This window comes from Lonchura striata, chromosome 5 (assembly GCF_046129695.1).
Source record: "Lonchura striata isolate bLonStr1 chromosome 5, bLonStr1.mat, whole genome shotgun sequence".
Classification (NCBI taxonomy): domain Eukaryota; kingdom Metazoa; phylum Chordata; class Aves; order Passeriformes; family Estrildidae; genus Lonchura; species Lonchura striata.
In genome coordinates, this window is record NC_134607.1 from 8,124,516 (window position 1) to 8,145,374 (window position 20,859).

The 20,859-nt window shown below is 34.9% G+C and overlaps 1 protein-coding gene across 2 annotated transcripts in view; it reads right to left on the reverse strand.

Moving 5' to 3' along the window:
* Window positions 1-1,592: 1,592 nt before the first annotated feature.
* Window positions 1,593-20,859, reverse strand: part of AEBP2 (AE binding protein 2) — a 40,296-nt gene continuing 21,029 nt past the window's right edge. The window contains exons 4-9 of one of the 2 annotated variants that reach the window (XM_077783259.1): window positions 13,509-13,695; window positions 8,482-8,606; window positions 5,680-5,747; window positions 3,340-3,453; window positions 3,016-3,082; window positions 1,593-1,704 (exon numbers count right to left, since the gene is read on the reverse strand). In XM_077783259.1, coding sequence (XP_077639385.1) covers window positions 3,028-3,082; window positions 3,340-3,453; window positions 5,680-5,747; window positions 8,482-8,606; window positions 13,509-13,695 — 549 coding nt within the window. In that variant the 3' untranslated portion in view covers window positions 1,593-1,704; window positions 3,016-3,027. The remainder of the gene's footprint in view (window positions 1,705-3,015; window positions 3,083-3,339; window positions 3,454-5,679; window positions 5,748-8,481; window positions 8,607-13,508; window positions 13,696-20,859) is intronic. The other variant, XM_021535130.1, reaches the window with a different exon arrangement.

Genomic DNA, 20,859 nt, shown 5'->3' on the forward strand with positions numbered 1-20,859 from the left:
CCACTGGAGCTAAGCAAGACTCATGTCAGTACCAATGCAGAATGCATTTGTATCACATTAGGATATGCTCACTTCTGCAACCAAAGGGTAACTTTAAGTCTTAATCTATTTAATAAAAATTTAGTGTAAAAACTGCTGGTTATTAGTTTCACTGTAGTAAATTCCTCCCCAATAAGGAGGACTAACTCTGCAGTTTGACTGCATATATCCATACAAATTTTACATATTAGTTCCTTCCGACAGTAAGGAAAAAACTAATTCTGTGTTTACTATTAGAAAGGAGTGCCATGAATTAATTATGAGTACTATTCATCCCTCTAAGATTTCTGGGAAGGATGTTCAATGTATTTTTGTTCTTACAACAGATACTAACAGTAGTATATAGTCCCTTAGGTATTTAAAAGAAAGTTTTTTTTTACTGTTAAGGAAGGTGCTTTTTTAAAACAATTCTTCTGGCAGCACTAGTGAATTACAATATCCTTCAATATTATTTCTACCGTAATATATACATTTTAACTTTCATGCCTCTAGAAAAACATCTACAGTACATTTCATAATATAAAAATATATTACAAATCTGCTGAAATATTTACAAGCAATGTCCTATTATCTATATGCAACATTTTTGTCTCCATACAAAGACTAACAGGTTAGACGCCTCTCTATTTGTCAGTTAAAAAAAATCGATGGCTCCTTGCTTATTAAGCAAGAAAATGATTTACCTTTCCTTTTCAAAGCCAACTTTGGTGCATAAAGGATTGAATTTCTAGATTCATTTTTTTTTTAAAAATACCATTTTCTTTACATCTAGAAAACATTAGGCCAAATAAAGTATACTTTACAAGTGAATGGGGATCCTAGAGGGTCAAAAAAGCAAAATAAATCACCAGTAACACTGACTGCTTACACTGAGGTTTCCCAAACCCGTCCATTGATACGGCTCACACCAAAGCAGATCTGATGAACACACTACACTACTCCTGCAAAGGGGTCAGACAGACTGCAACACTCTGAACATCCTGCCACCATACTATATGTATTCAGAGTTGACTGGAAAAGACAAGCATTCCATCAATATTTGTTTCAACACCATAATCCAACATATTTTAGGGATCTGCAAAAGGACACGAGCTCACAAATGACGAATGATTACTATCCACCATACTCAAAGGGCAACAGGATAATCCCTTGGTAGCTGTTCTATTGTCTGGCATGTATTAGGTTTAGTTAACATTGACAGGAAGCCAAATAGCTTGTTAACAGTTTTCCTGGGAATTGGAAGGAAATGGTGATGGTTACTTTTTCTTTTCATCAAATGTAGACTACTGTATTCACTAAAGAAAAAAGCAGCTTAAAGAAGCAAGCATGCAAAGCCTTTTAGTTGTTCCACTAAGTTGCCAGAAGAGTGTTTGCTCAGTCTCCCACTGTACCATTCCATGAAAATGTGGATATACAGTAATATATTAATATATTCCACAGAAGCATCAACTTCATTCACAGAATGTTTACACTAAGCATAAATATTTCTCTGACAAAAAAAAAAAAAAAAAAAAAAAAAAAAAAAAAAAAGAAAAAAGAAAAAATAAAAAAGATGGGATTTGACTAATGTGCAACTTTATTTCTAAATCCATTGTCAGTGACTAAGATTGCAGGTGTCCCCACTTGCTTGGTTTTTACCTCTTCAACCTCTTCTGGGGCATTGTTCTGTAAAAGAAGATGGTACAGCTTTACATTAAGACCCTGTGATGTATACATTGGTCAGTTGAATGCACTATGAAATCATGACTATACAAAATCTACTTTCATCTGATAAAATCCAAGAGCCATTTCAGATGATCTCACAAAAGTGTACATCTCAGATAATTATTTCCAAGTTTCTATTAAAGCATGACATTTTACGATGACGTTAATAGTTGTCACTAAATTTTTTAACTACTCTTTCCCCTTGAAAAGAGGTTTTGGTTTTTAAAGTTTCATTTTGAAGCTTTGGTTTTTAAATTTCATCATTAAGTTCCCTCAGCTGGTCCCAAAAGTTCATTTCAATCACAGACTGATCCATACTTCTAAAAATAGAGTACAACATTACATGTGGGGACCTTAAATTAGCAAACCTTTCTATCTCTCCCAAATAAAATTTTCTCCAAGGACTTAATTCAGAGATCATTACATTTTTATTTTAAGAGGTTGTTATTTTCTTTTCAAAGTAAACTAATCCATCAAGCTCAGCAAAGGCAATCAATATAAAATTATTAACAGCTCAATTAGATTATAAAAGTCACTGTGTTAAGCAATTTTAAAATACACAACCCAATCTCGCACTAACATTTTTATGATTTTATCATTAATAGCAATGATTCATGGACTAAGATAAATACTTATAACACATTTACAAAGATAGCAAATACAGTAGGATTGGTTTTCATATTGTAAAGCAAAATTTCATTAATTTGATTAGTGAAATACACTGCGTATTAAAGGTGAACTGAAAGGCTTATTGCATACAAAGACCTCAGATTAGTGTTTTATTTACTCCTTGGGACTCTTGGTCACTGGATGTTAAGGAAGAAACATCGGAACACTGAACTTCTGTTATGACAAACTTTCTTTCCACAAGCTGTTTTCATAAATTTTTAATATAATCACATATGGATCTATGGATGCTCAAAATTTCAAAATGAGATAAGCATTTCAGATTACCTTTAAAAACTGTATACACAGAACTGTGGGTACTGACAATCATGGGAGAGCAGTAATAATGGGGTGGGGGGAGAATCAGGAAATTATTAGAAACCAGATGGATTAGAAGCCAATCTGAAGGCCTAAAAATAGAAATGTGAAAGTAGCTTAAAGGCAAGTAACACGGATTGTTCCCTTTTGTCCCCCTATAAAGAATCTTGTAATAAAAAATAACAGTACTTGAATACAAGTACAAATTTCAAGGTAATACTGCAGGTATTACAGCTGAATATAATATGGAAAGATAAATTTGGACTTTAAAAAAATTGGTATACAAACCAGTATGTGATCTTAACAGAAGTGATCTTTCAGGATTCCACTGTATGTACCTCCTTTACTAGAATTTCTGTACACCAAGCACAAAAAAGTAAAATACACTTGGTAAATACACACATTCCCCGTTTCTCAGTCACTAGAGTTTAGTTCAAGAAGTAATATTGAAATAACTTAAGACCTCAGAACTTAACTCCTGGACGTTTACAGTACCAAGTCTCCCTGATCTGGTGTATAATACATTAGCAATCCTGATTTTCCAACGTCAAAAAGTTAAGTGAGGCTTAAGATTACATTAAAGTAAAGAAAGTTTTAAAATGAAGATGTTACCTGTAAATGTTTGGGTCCAGAAGCAAGGCAGTATCTTTTGGAAGTTTTGATAAATGAACTACTTTAGTTTTTAACTGATGTCGCTCACTTTCATTTACCCACACATCAGGCAGACTATGAATAAATAAATAAAATAAAAATATTCAAAAAAGATCAACTGTTTTTCTTACCATAACATTATGTGGTAAACTAGTACATATGAAACAAAAAGCATCTTCACCAGAGTGAGGAAAGGCAGCCAAACTTTACACATTATGCTTTGAAGTTTTCAGGTTCACAGTTTGAAAAGACACTGAAGAGAATTTAGAATATTCCAGAAGTACATTCCAAGTGTACAATGACAATGGCACTACATTCCCCACTGTAACAATTTAATGTAAAAATGGGTAACAAAAAAAAACAACCAGACCTCTGAAAATAATTTATTTTACTAGGCAGAAATTCTTTTACTCTGTTCAATTAAAGGACAGGACACACTGCAGGCACTGAGCTTTGACTTACACTAATTTGCTTCCTCCAAGCTCAAACGTTTCAAAGACAAAATGCTCCAACTTTGCTGAAGTTAATTGTTTGATCGTCCTCTTCTTTGGGTTTTTGGTGGGGTTTTAAAAATTTTCTACATGTCCTAGAAGCCAACGATTAACTTCAGGTTGGGGGAGGAGTTTGCAATTAAGGTGTCTAAGTCATTGAAACAGGTTTCAAATTGAGAAGCTCAACACGTAAAACTAAATATAATGGCTCTTTCTCTGCAAAGCAAAAATTCACAGACTTTTGCAAATTATTTCATTGAATCTGTATTTTGCAAAGATTTCCCTTTGCAAGAAAGTTAGCTGCAACTCAAATTCATTTTTTGGGTAAGCTATTCAAAACATGAAATGAAACCAAGAACCTCTAACCCAGCAGGAAAAGGAGTTTCTCCAATTAAATCTTTCAGATAAAGGAGGAAGAAAAAAATTAAAAACAACAGGACATAGGGGGAGGGAGAACAACCCAGCAGGCAATCCATTTATTCACTAAGTCTCATGGATCATGAAAGGTGGAAAAACATCATGGAAGTTTTTAAAGTAAAGCAAAAACTCAGTTTTTGAACAACCGACATTGGGAAGACATTTTCAGTAGCAGCTGTATGCTCAAGATACAAACAGCAAAAAAGAAAACTTTTCACATGCAGACATTTGAAATGTACAGAAAGACAACAAGTCACTAAGCTGATTTACTGGCACCAAAAATAAATTCCTGCTCTTAGCAAAAAAAAACAAGAAAACAACCCTGAAAACAAACCTCCCAACCTGCTAGAAGTTATTTCCCTCTTGTAGAGGAAACAAAGACTTGTATTTACTTTTCCTGACCAAAATCCTAAATACATGGACATCCTGGAGAACTTGAGCAGTTCTCAAGAGGACTCAGTGTAGAAGCTAAAATCACTACTCCCAGCTCCATGGGGAAGGCTGATGAACAGCTCAGGAGAGTGGAAAGAAATCGCCGTGAGTAAATCTCACTTCATGAAGTGTAAGTGCCCTGACAGTGTAAAACAGACTGATGGTGTGTGCCAGGATACCTTGGCATCTCTGCTTACATGGAATAATCAAGATGAACTGAATGCTCAGTAATTCAAAACCACATCACTCAGTGCCTGAAATACACACTCTATCTAACCTATCTAAACCTAACCAAGATGCAACAAACAGCAATCTAAAACATATTTTTCCTCTGACCCAACCAACCAAATCTAAATTCCACGGGGAATGTTCTAACATTACTGAACAACCTGTCTTCTCCAATTCAGAGATTCTAATATTGAATTCATCTGCATGAGCAAAAAACATCATTCAACTCTATATTCATAAAAATATTACTCTTCCATTTATTTCACATATTCCCAGTATTGCATACTTCTTAATGTTTATATTAAAATAAAATTAACTGTCTTTAACTGTAACATGTTAAGAAGAATCATTTCAGAATGCTGTTAGATATATACTACCATCTGTCCTAAAAGAAATCAAAAAACTGCCTATTTTTTAAGAATCTTTTAGCTTTATTCTCTCAAGATGAATTGAAACTTGTGACAAAATGCATTAAAAATATGATGCAAAATTTATGCAAATTGCAAAATTTAACTGAATTGGTATTAGAGCCCAAAGACTTGAAAGGGAAAGTAAAAATCAAAAAACTCAGTGTTTATTAATTTCTAAACTTCTAAATTAGTTTTTGAAAAGCATATTTTAAATATTAACTTTTAACTCAAATTTTGAAAGGCACAAAATGATTTATTAACAGTTCATTTATCCCACTATAAATCCTTCCCCATTTAAAATATATCACTAGCAATATACTCACATGTCCTCTGGTGTCCAATGAAGCAAGAGCTTTATTTTGCCAGAATCTTCTTTTCGTTTAGCTATTACCTATAATAATTACAAAATCATAATTAAAACCAAATTACTGTTTTTTTTACTCAAAAGTTGTTGTTCTTCATGTCCTACTAGACATTCATAGGAGGCAAATTGTTATATACCTTGAAAGTTGTGTGTCTGCAATAAATATGCTCTCAAGACTTAAAATTGTTTTGCAAAGAACTTAAGTCTGTTTAGGTTTTTAAGTGAAAACCACAATTCAGCCCAAAGATGTCCACTTAATACAGCTTTATTGGGAAATATTCTAACTACACTCTCTAGATTTCCTGCACTGTCCCAAAAACAAAATGGAAATTCAAAGCAAATGTGCATCAAAGTGGTCTCAAATCAGACATGGAGTTTTGCTGACCTCTTCTGGAAAAAGAAAACAATTTCACACTGTAAATTGGTAGGCATCTCACTGCATTCATTTATGGTCTTACAAGGTTTCGGTACATTGAACCAATGTAACTAGTTAAAATACATGTGGCCACTGAACTGAAATACCTAAAAAAAACTAAAACCAGGGAACAGTTTAGTGTTCAACTGTTTTAGAGAATTAATTTAAGCCACTTCAAAGTTTGGGGGTGGCATGACATGATAACCTATAAGTTATATTTTTTATTCAGTGTAACACCTGTTCCTTAGTTTAACTAAACATGTTTGCTTTTTTCATCTAACAATTCAGAGAACTAAAATACAAAGAATTTGATTCAATTTTAAAAAAGCAAGCAGAAAGAAACCCCATCATACTCAAGTCAAAGGTGTACTCTGGATGGTAAGCACATTTCTTTAAAAAGGTTTTATTAATTCTAAATCTCGCCATATCTACAAAGAAAAGGTGGTGTTAAAAGAGTATATGTAAATGAAAGTATGTGCCTTTTCAGAGAACATGAAAGGTATCTACAGTGACTGCTTAGAAATGCTTTATATTAGAATATCTGCCCTGAAATATACTGCATTGTGCTGACCTTATTTTTATGCTGAGTAAAACAATAAAGCCACATAATTTATGTTTGTTTTCAGACAGCAGGCAATTTCATCTTCCTATTTTCCACCTTTCCAAATAATGTCTCTGACAATTACACATTTTTTCCTTCATCTGAAGGTGGATATACAAACTTAGGCCATTTAGCCATTCATTATTCAAATCTCATGTCCTAAAGCCTTTAAGTGACGCAAAACAAATAAGTGTTTGTATATGAGGTATTGTTAGCTCAGTGTAACAATCCACAAAACAGCCCCTTGCCTACCTTTTCTTTTTAAAGCTGATTTTTAGGCTGAGTCTCATCAACAAAACTGATGTCCAGCACAAGCCAGTACCTCAAAATACAGCAGCCAGGTGCAGCATGGGGCTGAAATCCTAGAGCAGCTCTCCCACTGGTACAACCTCTCCCACAACTGAGGTCTAAGCAATTCCAGATCTAATCAACTCCTACCATCAAAAGTGACACATGCATGGATGAGCTAAAAGGATTTTCACCGATTCCTTCAAGTTAATGTGAAGCAGTTTAAGAGCAGATTCCTCCCTCTAATTCCACCTCCTTATGAATTATTCCAATAGCCAGAGCTGTTCTTCCACAACTGAGCAGACTGCCTGGATAACCTTTCAGATTAAAGCAAGCTGTGAATTGGAAAAGAATCTGCTCTTCTCACAGCCTTGTAAAATCCATGTTGGCCAGGGAAACTAGAATGAGATTTAAATACAGTAACTGCTAAGCCACCTGCAATCTCCACCTCCAGCTCGTGCACAATGTACAAAAAGCTCAGCAGAAATAGCTTGGAAAAGATTTCCCATACAGGCAACAGGTATTTATAACAGTCCTCAGTCTTCCAGAACAAGGTGAAATAAGCTTCATGCACACAAAATCATCTTTTATTTATGGAAAGAGACTGATAATTCAAGAGTCTGAATCCCATACTAAGATTAAGCTGTAACTGAAGATGTGTCAGCCAGCACTCCTTGTTTGGACTATTCTACCAATTTAAAACCATCTCTCCCCATTTTGTCCCAACTCTTACTTCTTTTCTTCAGCCAGGTCTCCACCTTTTACATGCCCTCATCACCCAACATGCTTAAGAAAACCTGAGGGTATTCAACTTTTTTAAGTTCTGATCCTTCTCCCCCAATTCAGTATTTTATCCCTGCTTTGAACTCTTCTAAATTAATACTGATATCTTTCTATCCAAACACAAGTTCCCCACTTGGTTCTTGCCTCCTTCCAGCAATTCACCAATATTTTGGTAGTAAATTTAGTCAAAGAAAAAACAGAGATGGGAATAAATTTATTCAGGATTATATCTTTTAAACTGTGGAAAAAAAGGGAATAAACACATACTTCAGATCAGCATCTTTACATATTCAATTATATACCAAAAATATTTCTTGTGATAAATGACCACTGTCACTCATGACCACGGAAATGCCATCTGATCTGTGTTCTTATTTAGAAGACAGAACCAATTTTCTTCTGCAACACAAAGTTGCTGTTAGATATTCCCCAACAGGATCAGACAGAAAATGTTGCAATCCACTCAATCTGTGAGCTAGAACAACTACCACCAATACCTCTTAAAAGTCCATTTACTAAAAACAGTGGACAATTCAACAATACTAAAGAGCCACTATTTCTGATTAAATGTCTACAGCAGTAAGAGGAAAAAAGAAATCCTTCTGAAAGTTTAGATTTTTTTAGACACACAGGTAAACAAATAGAATGCATCATATATATATATATATACTTACAGTACTATGAAATACAACACTGTGGCCTTTTCCTAAACTTTCTATATGGGCTGAGAGGTTAAAGCAGATGGCTCGATGTCTTATAGCATCCAGTGTTTGTGCATCAAAAAAGTCATGAGGTCTTGCTGGAAAAAAGGAAAATACATCTTAAGTGTTCCACACACCGAAAGCATTCTAACACATTCAAGTATGTAAATAGGTCTGTAGTATCATTAGTAAATCATTTACCCTTATGTCAGCAGTACTACCTTGTCAGAGAACTGAAAACGTTAATTTCACTGGGAGGGAGAAATTATTCCTAGAGAAGCACAATTCAAGTTTGGTCAAAACACACTCCCTGTGGATGAAAAGCTATTTCCAAAAATGCAAACACATCCACTAATTTCAGTTTCCATAATGCTGAATAGTCAGGTGAAAAACTCCACACTATTACATATTTCTTTCTATGCACAAGTTGTCATTCGATGTTCTTGGACTATTAGTAAATATTTTTTACCCAAGAAGCACAAGCTGCATGCATCACATATTACCCTTCAATTTATAACAAGCAAAGGACAACTAACACCCATCTGAGATTTTACAACCAGTATAAAACCAGCAGGCATTATAAAGACCTTCTCCTTTTAGAAAAGGATTTTTATAGTTACGTGTTTCTTGAACAGTAAAAATATTATTGGATTTTGATTTAGGGTCTAAAAGGAAGTCCATCAATGCTACACTAAAAGTACTTAAACTAAAAAATAATTGCTGTTAATAAAATATTTGTATGGTATTAGAAATATTTCACAGAAAATATTTAAAATACACCATATAAAACTGTAACTACATTACATTAGCAGAAAAGTCTGAATGAAAATATTCACATTTTTAAGCCTCACTTGAGAGCAGCAATTTATTAAATAACATATTGAAATTAAAACTAAGAATAGGAACTGGTATTACATTATCAACTATGTATTACTCTGAAATCTGCACAATGATTCAAACTTCTGCTGTCTTCACTTAAAAGCAGCTGCTATATTCCTGTATCTATTATTTCAAAATGAACTGCAAATTCCACTTGGAGCTAGCACTTGCTGCACTCCTGGGGCTGATTGTTGGTAAGCATTCATGTGTACATTCTGTTCTGTCCCTGCTCCATCTCAGTTGGACACTGCCAATTAGGCAATCATCTCACTGCAATGTGTTCTCACTCTAAGTGGCAATGGAAGACCACAGCTCATGCTGCAGGTGCTCAGTGACGCAAGCATATAAATATTTGATAAATAAATCTGAGGGAAGAAAGGAAGGAGGATGGAAAGACGGAAAATAAAAAAACCCAACAAATTTTTGCTTTCAGGTTTATGCAGCAAATTTCTCCAGGATTTATAGTGGAAAACATTTAGCAGACTGAGAACAGGTACAATGTTTCAAAAGTGTATGAATTTTTAAATTTATTCATAATGTTAGTATTTTCTATGCACCTTTACCCCAAAATGATTTTGAGAAAATGGATTTAAGTATCTTCTTTCATACTTAATAATGCAAGTTCCAAGTACTTATCAGTTCCTTAAGTCAAATAAATTACATAATCACATCAGTAACCCACAAAATGAAAATCCAAGCCCTACATAAGGAACAGTCTCACTGTAAATTCCATCAACAGTAAGCTTCCTTATCTCTCATATTCCTCTTGTGAACTCAATTATCATGCTTGTTAATAACTAATGTCATCTTTGGAATGAAAAATCAAGTGACAATATTGTAGTCAAGGCAGCTTTAGAATAGCAATGCTGTGACCTATTTTACAGGTACACACTTTCAATATATTTGGTTCTAAATGCCATTCTGCATGAATGAGGGAACACGTAAAAGGCCACTCAGAAGAGAAAGCAAGCCAGACTCTAATCCTGCATTATTCTACATCACACTTTCTAAGACAAATAAGATCTCTACAGCACCATGAATGTAACCAATTAAAAGGGTGCCACCAGTAAAACAAGCTTTTATGATAAATAGCTGATTTTCAAACTTACAAGAACATAAAAACATAAGACAGGACAAAAGAAAACACTCTTAAATTACAAGATCTTAAAAACCAATTAAGTAACAGTAAAAATTCTCTTTTAAAAGTCTAAGATTGTAGGCTCTTCACATACAGCCACAGTAAAGTCTCCTTTTTCATTATACATTCTCTCACAGAAGGATGTTACCTTCAGATACAAAACATAGGAAGCAAATGTATACATTTGCGGTACTCAAATTATTAAGAATTTATACATGAGGGTGCTTCAGTTACAGCATATATCGGGCATTAATTGTCAATAAATATTTTGTAATCCACTTACACCTTTAAAAAAGCCAGGGTCTAATAAAACCATGAGGTTTGCTGACAACATTTTTTTCCAGAGACTAATTGTTTTGTGCTGAAAAATTGCCAGCTTTTGTCAAATTATTATCTGCAAGTAATTTAAACAGACTGACCACTATTAAATGGCATTTTATTTTACATCCACATCATTAAGTCCTTGTAACCCTTCTTGCAGAGAACCTGGTATATGGGTTAAACATCTCTCCTTTTAGGCACTTACAAATACCTAAATAGAAATCCTTCTTAGGTACTTAGCTTCATATACTCTAGACTGAAAATAGTTAATGATGTTAATTGTGTTGTTTTGGCTTCGCATATAAGGGTTTTGCCTTCCACCATTCTTCTTATAAAGACAAAATACACAAACTTGCACACTTCATTCTTTAACTAAAACTAAGCTAAAAACCAGAAATACAAGCAAGATTGTATCAATCCTTTGTCACGTTCACTTCACCAACAATAATCCATACAAAGTTTTTAAGGAAAGCTGCCAATACTCAGCATTTTCAGAAAATGCCATCAACTTTGAATACATTTCTGGGTCACAAACCCTCTAGAGAAATACATTACAGTAGTCAGTTTCCAATCCAGTTAGAGATGATTTCTGCCTTAAGGCAAAAGTCTACAGCCAGCATTGTATTTGTCTCAAGAGGCAAGAAGATAAGAAATTGCTCAAGCAGCTGTCATTTTTCCTCCTGTGCAACACCTGATCAAGACAGCAAACCATTCAAACACTGCAGTCTGGTCTTTAACATTCTCACAATATTTATTATTTCCATTTTTTGCCATAAATTGATTCATAACTTCTGCAGCAAATTCTTATTACAACTAAAGCATATTAACAGGTGATTTGAAGTTTTAATTATGCAGCTCTGATTTGAAATTTGTAAGTCAAATAATATAATTTGATGTTTATCAATTACTAATAAAATGCCACCCTGAAAAACTACTTCTGCATATAGTGGGGGTGAAAATTAATTAAGATGCATTAAATCAGCCACCTAACAAAATCAATACAGAGAAGCAAGCTAACATGCAACTCAGGAACTTCTGAAAATGAGAACTTTCAAGTGACCAGTCTCAGACACCTGTATTTTGAGTAACACGGTCAACAAATCATAATGATTCTTAAGGAACCTGTGATTTTCTCAAGATGTCTCTCTCATTACATCTAAAATGCAAAAAGATAGCACAAAGTGAGTCCATAACCCTTCACTGATCAGCCTTCCCTTCTGAAACCTTCTCATTTACACAGATTTCCATAGTGAAAGGGAAAGTTCTTTGAAAATCCAATTCCTAAAAGAACAGAAAGTTCTCCAATTTCTTTAAATCTGGAACCAAAAACAGAGCAATTATTGAAATCTCTACTTTTAAGATGTTTTTCACAATACACAATTTGCTCATATATATTTTAAGAAGAATTTTTAAGGAAACTTTTCAGAATTTCAGAGGATAATGTAACTTCCCAGGCATACTTGTCTGCATACAAAGCAGAAACATGACCACTGCTTCATAAATTTCCTTAAAATTCCTTAAAACACAGGTGAGGTATTAAGAATAAATCACAATCATGGGATAGAGTAATTACGTAAGTCCATTAGTATGTGAAACCATTGTTGCAGTACCATTTGAATAGCTGGTAACTGTATTTCTTCAGAGGAAGAGAAAGATGGATGCAGTTACATGCTCTGCTACAGAAGAGTTTTGGAGAAATCAAACTGTGGAATAAAACCTAAAAAAAAGGTAACTTATGCTACTTTCTAATACTGTGAAATGGATTTTGCACAAGTAAAAATTCATGTCATTTTTTCTTCAGCTGTTGACACACCAGCAGAAAAAAATGTAAATATTTTCTTTAATGTCTCTTCTAAAATGCAGGTGGCAGAGTAACACTTTAATATTAGCCAATGATCTGTTTGGTACTGGAGAGTTGCATCCAAAGCAATTATAACCCAAAGTAAAATATTTTTACAATTACCTAATCTTTCCTAACTATCCCTGAGGATTAGAAACTCTGCAGAAATTTGATGTTTTATTAGTCTAAAACTAGGACAACTCAAGAATCAAACTACCAGATCCAAATGGACTAGTAGAGGTACTGTGTAAGTGCTTATTTCTTCCTAGAGGAAATGGTTCTCACTTTAAATGACAGATCACACCTCTCAGCACATTGGTTCATATAAAATTAATGAACATCAACAATGTGAAGACAAATTTAAAAAATATAGCAAGTCAATTCTGCCCAAAATTAGATCTTGGTTATGCTCATAAAACTGTCATTAACATAATGAAATGTTGTGCTCAAAAAAGAGCTTATATAACATGATTTTATCTCTAATTTATATGAATTTGCAATCTCTGTCTGAACTTCAGATCTCATTAGCACTAAACAGAACCCTTTCCAACAGTAATAGTCAGTAAATAAAAAGCAACTCCGAAATTAAAAGCTTCTTTCAATTGGCAACTCCAATTGCTGCTCACAGGAAACTGATCTTTCTTCCTTGACACATAAGATATTTACCCTGAAAAGGAACACAAACAGAATCTGGATTGTTTTCTTCCCATCACAAGGAATGCCAACCCTACCGGACTGAAATATGCAGAGAAACCACCAGAGCGAGGAGGAACATTTGCTCTAAGACAAATCTTTCAAGAACTACTTCTGTGAAACACTTACGTAGTGATCGTCGTCTCTTGTTCTTCAATTTTCTTCTTTTATTCATTCCAGCTTTAGATGGAGATTCCTCTTTGGCCTTTGGCTGGCTGGCAACTTTTGAAGAGTTCTGCTGGCTGAAGTGTGTGGGCACATGACGGGCAAGTCCTCCCTGAGATGCAAAGCTGGCATTGCACCCACCAACTACACACTAGTGAGAAAAAACCAGAACTGCATCAGTGACTGTGTGGCACAGCAGCTTCAGAGACCCCGGCGTGACTTCTCTGCCTCAACTTCCAACACACTAAAGCAAAACCAATTCTTAATGACCATGCAATTCTTAAAAAGAAAAACAAAAACATATTCTGAAATACATTTGTTTCAAGTTTTTAACTCTTGATAACTATTTCATGGCATAAAAAAGACAATAATTTTTATGCCATACTATATTTTATATTGTATAGAACAAAAATAATCTCAAACAATGCACTGGCAAACTTTCCACAGAAAACAGGCTTCTGAAGAACTTCCCTCTTCACAGACCAACATTCCCTTGCCTTTCAAAACACAGCACTGTTACTGTTTCTCAACATGTCTCCAATGTTCTGGATTTGGTAACAGTAACATCCTCCAACATCCTCCTTTCTTGTGAAAAGGCAGAAGGAACAAACACATCCTTACCCACATGACATTTGAAACAGTTTGAAAAGCTCTGTATAAAGGCTATAAAAAGGTCAATGAACAGCTGCCTTACAGTACTGTCTAAAACTTCAGTGAAGATGTAGTAATAATTATTTATACATTCGTTTTGGGATGCTGCTATTACTTCATTTAAGGTAGTTCCCATTTAAAGGAAATGTCTTCTCTCAACAGAACAGTAAGATCCAACAATAATCAAGCAGAAACATACAAACTGAATGACAGAAGCAACTAAGCTTGTACTGGCTACAATTATTGGTATTTTTATAAGTATCTTATTCATATTTACAATTATTTCATTTGCAGAGTAAGTGTTTAATTATCATATTGGAGAGGGAAGCACAACCCATTTCTATTGTGCTCTGAGCTTATATGGGTAATAGAAAGGAGATTTTAGAATATGCATTTCATCACTGGCTATGTATCCATATGATTTGATTTTTCTTGTTGATTGGAAGACAAGCAAATAGCTTTAGAAATCCACATATCCCATTTTTTTGCCCCCAAACCCCAACTCTGTTGTTTTCTAACAGTGGCTGCAGAACTGAAAAGTCTATTTCTGCCTCAGATTTTGCAAATGGTTTTCCATGATCAGTAGTAAAATACAGTGTCCACGAAGAGTAAAAACTGTGCTTAATACTTGCTATAGGACTAAAAATATGTACACAGATTTCAGAACAGTAAAAGGCAAAAAAAAATGAAAGGATGTTTTTAACATTTTTTTTGTGTGTTCATTGTCTTTTTCTTAAAGGGAAGAATTCTTAGAGGGACTTAGACAAAGTTCTCTAAGTACTGAACTAACTCAAATGTAAAATTCCCTGACAAAAAGCTTGAGGAACTGCATTTGCTTCTCCTTGTCTCTCCCACTAATAAGCATCTTAAGAATTGAGAAGACTTCTACCAAAATCCCCCCTATGCTTTTTAATTTTGCCCTAAGATTTCCCATGTTCAAAAAACAGCAATACTGTCTTCTTATAGTGACTTCCAATGGAAGAAAACCCAGCACACCTGTGAGTCCTAACACATTCTGGATGCTGATCTCATTACACTATGGTAACTCCAACACAATTTTCCTTATTTTAAATTCATACTGAACATTAAAATTTACACTTACAGAATCACAGGGTGGTTTGGGTTGGAAGGGTCCCTTTAAAACTCATTCAGTTCCAAGCCCCCTGCTGTGGGGAATGCAAGCATCTACTAAATTAGATTGCTAAACCCCTCAACCTGACCTTGAACCCAAACCACTTGTTTTTATCAGATTATTTAACTCACAATCAACAGATAAGTCTACAATGCATGTGTGCATCAGTTTAAACATTTTTTGTTCTCCTTATTTTTCTCCTTGAAATAGCTGTCTTGCCCATAAAAGCAGCTTCACAAAACTAAGCCACGAAAACTAAATTTAGGATTAACTTTCAGTAATGTGCTCCTGTCTTCAAATTCCAGTTCTTTCTGCTCATACAGTGTCAGAAAAACAAAAATTCTCAAAACCAGCCCATATATTGAAATTCAGACACACTGAGAAATTAAAATTTTAGTTTTACTAATGCCTTCTAGAGGTCAAAAATAACCTAAAGCCTTGGTACAGTGCATACATTACCATATTCCAAAGGCAACAAAAAGCAAACACCTTGGGGAAAAAAGCACAAACTATGTGTCAAGCACTTTTCCAAAACTTTTCAAACCATAACTGTACTTCTCGTCAGATGGGAAACATTGTTTTATGACAAACTGCAGGTTGACTCATGATGTCATAACTTTTTTCTTGTTATGTACAGAGCAAACAATCCCAAATACTCTAAATGGATTATCTACAGAAGCTACCACGAACTTCTCTTGCTCTATCCAGCTTTTATTTTCAAAATCCCCAAACCAACACATTTTCAGAAATTATTACACTCAAATTTTGTGTATGTTGAGACTACCTGATCATGTCTTCAAATAATCAACAGCTGATAGATCCAAGATGACAGAGAATGCCTTTGCAGTAGACAGGAAATAGTAGAAGAGGAGAATGAAAAAATCTTACCTGTTTGTTCCTTTTTTTCTCTAAAATAATATATCCAGCAATCCGTTACTAATGGGCAAAGTCTCTTCTCTCCAAAGATAAAGGAGCAGTTCAGGCTGTCACTTCAGGATCTCTGGACGGTAAGTCACACCAAATCAGCTTCCCACCAGGTAATTATAGCTCTAGAGGACTTCTAATAAATCAAACTCAACTATTATGCACAACTTTGAACCAATCTTTTCATTTTTCCCCCAAAACCTAAATCTCAAAATTTTGCATTGAATTTGAAATACAACAGATTGGGTCCGGATTGGTGGATATGTTACTTCAAGAGAAAGTAAGTAAACATGTAAGAAGTTTAATTTCTCCAGTGTACCCATACCCACCATTATTAATGGGCAGTAATGACCAGTGACTTTAACAAACAGGATATAAAAGTATCTAGCAATGCAGGTTTTTGTTCTAAATTCAAAATAAGCAAATCTATTTGGGTTATTCAACATGTAGTTTTTTTCTAGTAAATCTAACAGAAATAATTTAGACATCTGGATAAACTTTCTTATTGTCTCAACATCTGAGTGTTTGGGCAGAGTGCCTTTACATTTTACATCTGCAACGCTCTAATGGACAGAAAATAATCTGCCAAGAGAGTAACAGGCATGAATTGCCAATGAAGACTGGAGCTGCTTGCTGCTTGTGTTTTCTGCATTTCACCAAGCATTACTCTACTGAGAGTTGTATCAAATGCAGTCACCCCTTCATGAATTCTGGAAGTTACAGGGAGCACTAAACTTCATTTTTAATACTACTTTCTTCCCCCATTTTAAGGGGAAGCCTGCAGTAAACCTGTGTGCTACCATTCATTGTCACTAGAAACATTCACCCCACAGGAGCAAACCTTGCACAACTGCTCTTGAACATGAAAAGCGTATCCACTGGAATCCATGGGTGAAAGCAGCTACTAGCACTCCCACACGCATCCTTATAGATTCATTTAGGTTGGAAGAGACCTTTGAGATCATCAACCACAATCCTAATGCTATATGGAATTATTACTTTATTAATTTTTATTACTATTTGATGCAATAATTTTGCATAAAATCTCCCACAATTTCATGCTCATTTACCATTTGCCCTTTGATTGTGCTCAACATCTAAGAGCTCATTCGATGTGTCTTCAAGCAACCTTCAGTGCCAAGTAACACTTGATTAATTTAATTTTGCCCCTGCACACCAGAAACCATGCTGGAAAACGCAGGTTGTCACAACTCCTTTAACTATTCCAATACTTATTACACGTAACAGCAAAGTTTAGGACAAGAAAGATGGAATATCTTATTATTCAGTTCTTTTCAACTTGCCAAGGGCAGTTTGTTGAAATCAGGATGTTTTCTGACTCAGCAGATTATTCCTTTACATTCTGTCTATAAGGTCTGAAAGCCAAGTTGAGTAAGAGATCTAAAAAAGAATAAACTTGACAGTTTACTCTCTCAACTCTGTCTGTAAAATCATACACAAAATGAGCATACTAAACGTCTTCGGAGAGAATACTTATATTCAATGAATGTCCACAATGACAAAAAAATATAAGAAGAACTGGCTAAATCAGACTGTGAAGAAAATGACTCAGTGAGGAGCTGGATGTATACTACCAAGATATTACCCCACAGAAAAAAGGAGCTAACATAACAAGTCTCAAAAATAGGTATCCATAAGGAAATTCACCTTTTCTGTGACACAGGTACTACAATATTCATGATGAGAGGGACACACTAAGCCACACAACCAGGCAAAAAAAGACAAATTTATGAAAATACGAACCATTTTGCCTTTGCACTTTAGAAGTGGGTTTATTTCTGTGCCAAATGAACTGCAGAGTCACATGGTTGATAGGAAGGAATGGCAAGAGCAGGTAAAACCCACAATGACCTTTCAATAGGAAAGCAGAACAGCTCATTTAGAGCTGAATGGAGCTTTTAGTCAAAGACAACTCCATGTGTATCACAAAAAGAGATAATTAAACCCAAAATGTGCAACTACATAAAATGAGTCAATTTTCAAGCAAAAGGGGAGCTGGACAGGGATATATTCTTCAATGCAAAAGCGAGTTATGACTGAGACAGTCCCCAATGCTTTTCAATTTAAGAAGCTACATTTCTCTCTTCACTAGAAATGTAAGAATGTATCTATCTGCGGTATACTTATTACTCTCTTCTGGTCACTGTTTGATTTACCTTTCTGAGAGTAAGATTTCCATACTTTTAGTTTCTCATTCTCCTAGCTAAGATTCCTTGTTTTACTTGAAAACATTCTAAATAGCAGTTCTTCAGACAACAGCATAGAGCTGTACTACTTCCACTACTGCTTCTTACAGCTTTCCTCAAAAACCCCAACATTATTCTTTAACCAAAACACTGCATGACTACTTTCTGCAAGTTTTCTAAAGTGAAAGATTCCTTCCTTTTATGTTAGAATTCAAGTATATTCTCATGAGGCAACTGAAGTTTCATCTGCAGTTTAGGTTTAAGGAGATATTTTGTCTGCAGAAATTATCAAGAACAGGTCTTTAAACCAACTCTGACTTCAAAAAAATCTAGCTTTCCCTGAAAGGTGAGCAATTAAGATTTATGATAGAAGCTAAACACACAAAATGGACACATTGGCTCCATTTTTGACTGGCTGCCACAAAACGATCAATAAAAGGCTGTTCTTGGATTGGTCAAGACTAATACCCAACCCTTCAAGCATTTTTTGCCTCAGAGAGTAGATTTCTAAAGTCAGCATTAAAAAAAATAGAAGCAGCAAATGAAGGAAAGGAGCCAGTTAATTAATGGATTGCCATCACAGACACTCACATACTTGGCTACCTCATGTGAGCCCTGAAGCTTATTTCAGCATAAATGACAGGGGAACAAAAGATGTTACAAAATTCTACTCAGACCACAATTACTTCCATTCAAAGCTCCCGGGAACAGATTGAGAAATACAGGGATAAAAAACAAACAGAAGGACTAGAGACAACAGCATGAAAAAATGCTGCAGTGACACACATTGAGCCAGGATGATTAACTACTGCAACCCTTGAATGTTTTGTTCTCTCCCTCAGTAGGACCAGAAAGTACAGAAAATCAGCTGGTGAAACAACAGATATTGAACACAAGATGATTATTATCAGAAACAACTGTTGACAATTTTAGGGCTCCAGCTAGTAATCAGCCTAGCTAAAAAAATGAGGATACCAACTGTCTTTGCTAGGTAACCCTGACAGACTCAAAAGTACTACTGGTGTTTCTGAGCTACGCCCACCTCTTCAACAACAGTGTCTCTAAAACTGAGTTTATTTGATCTAGACCAAATAAGAACACAGATTAAGCTATTAGAAGACTTTCATCCAAGAACAAAGCTTGCCATTACACTTTAAGGTAGACAAAATATTTAATTCCAAAATAGAGAAAACCTAAGGTACAAGTGTCCTCTGGTAACTGAGGGTTGTTTTTTTTACTACTACTACTATTATTATTATTAATAATCAGAGATTAGGATTACAGATTAGATCAACTCCTGGAACAACCATATCTGCAAACTTCCAGGGATCTATGATCCTTATGCTACCCTTCCAAGAGCATGCTAAACCTATTCCTTCAAACACAGGGTGTGATAACCTTAAAACTCATTTTCCTGTGGTTACTTTGAGTGAGAAATTTTCAGTGTAAACTACACAGTTCAGTATGGAAAAAAATCTGTCTGTTAAAAAAAAAAATCTTTTTCACATGCAATGCACTATTTTTACTCTCTTGGTTTTGAGTTTAATTTAGTTTTGTTTTCTGTCATAACTATTATTAAAACCTATATAGAAAATGTAACTACGGAAAGACACTCCTGTAACAGAAAAGTATTTTTAGTAATAAAGCTGCCTTAAAATAAATTTTTTAAGAAGTGGAAGATATTACCTGAGGAGAGAGAGGGAAGACAAGGGACTAAAACTTGGTGGGGTTGGGGGTGGGAGAGGAGGCATAAAATGCTACCTAAACTCAAAAAAAACCCAAATCCTATTTCATTTTCATATCCTACATGGAAGAACTTCAGTCTGAAGTAGTGTGGGTGGGACTTACCATCAAGTGATCCAGGACTGACAGCTATGAACTGCCCCAACTGTATCCATAAGAGGATGAAGCAACTCATTAATAACGGATTGGTGGATATGGGAATGATAAACACTACTATACCTAGAATTGCAGGTACAGATTAAGGGAAGAAAGAAAGAGAAAGTTAGAAAATACCATGCAGGAAATACAGTCAGGTCAATGGTCCTGCATTCCTGACTTCCTTATTCTGTTCAGAGAAGTGAACCATAAATAGTCACTGCCAGCGCTTCTATTGAATTTAACAAAAGCAGCTCTTACTCAAGCATGGAATGTGCACCATCAGCCATCATCTGAAACTCAATGTGGAAGTGCAAAGTATCAAGAAAAAACATCTCACTCTTACAGTGTAAGCAGCTCAACCTCAAAATGCATAAACCCCCTGAACTTTAGCACTGTTTACTTTTACACTCCCTGCCATTTATAGATTAAAAGAAACAGGGATAGCAAAGCAATAAGAGTTTCTTCACCTCATTTTGTAAAACAGGACCTTTGGGCACTATTACTGCAAAGAAGAAAGCTC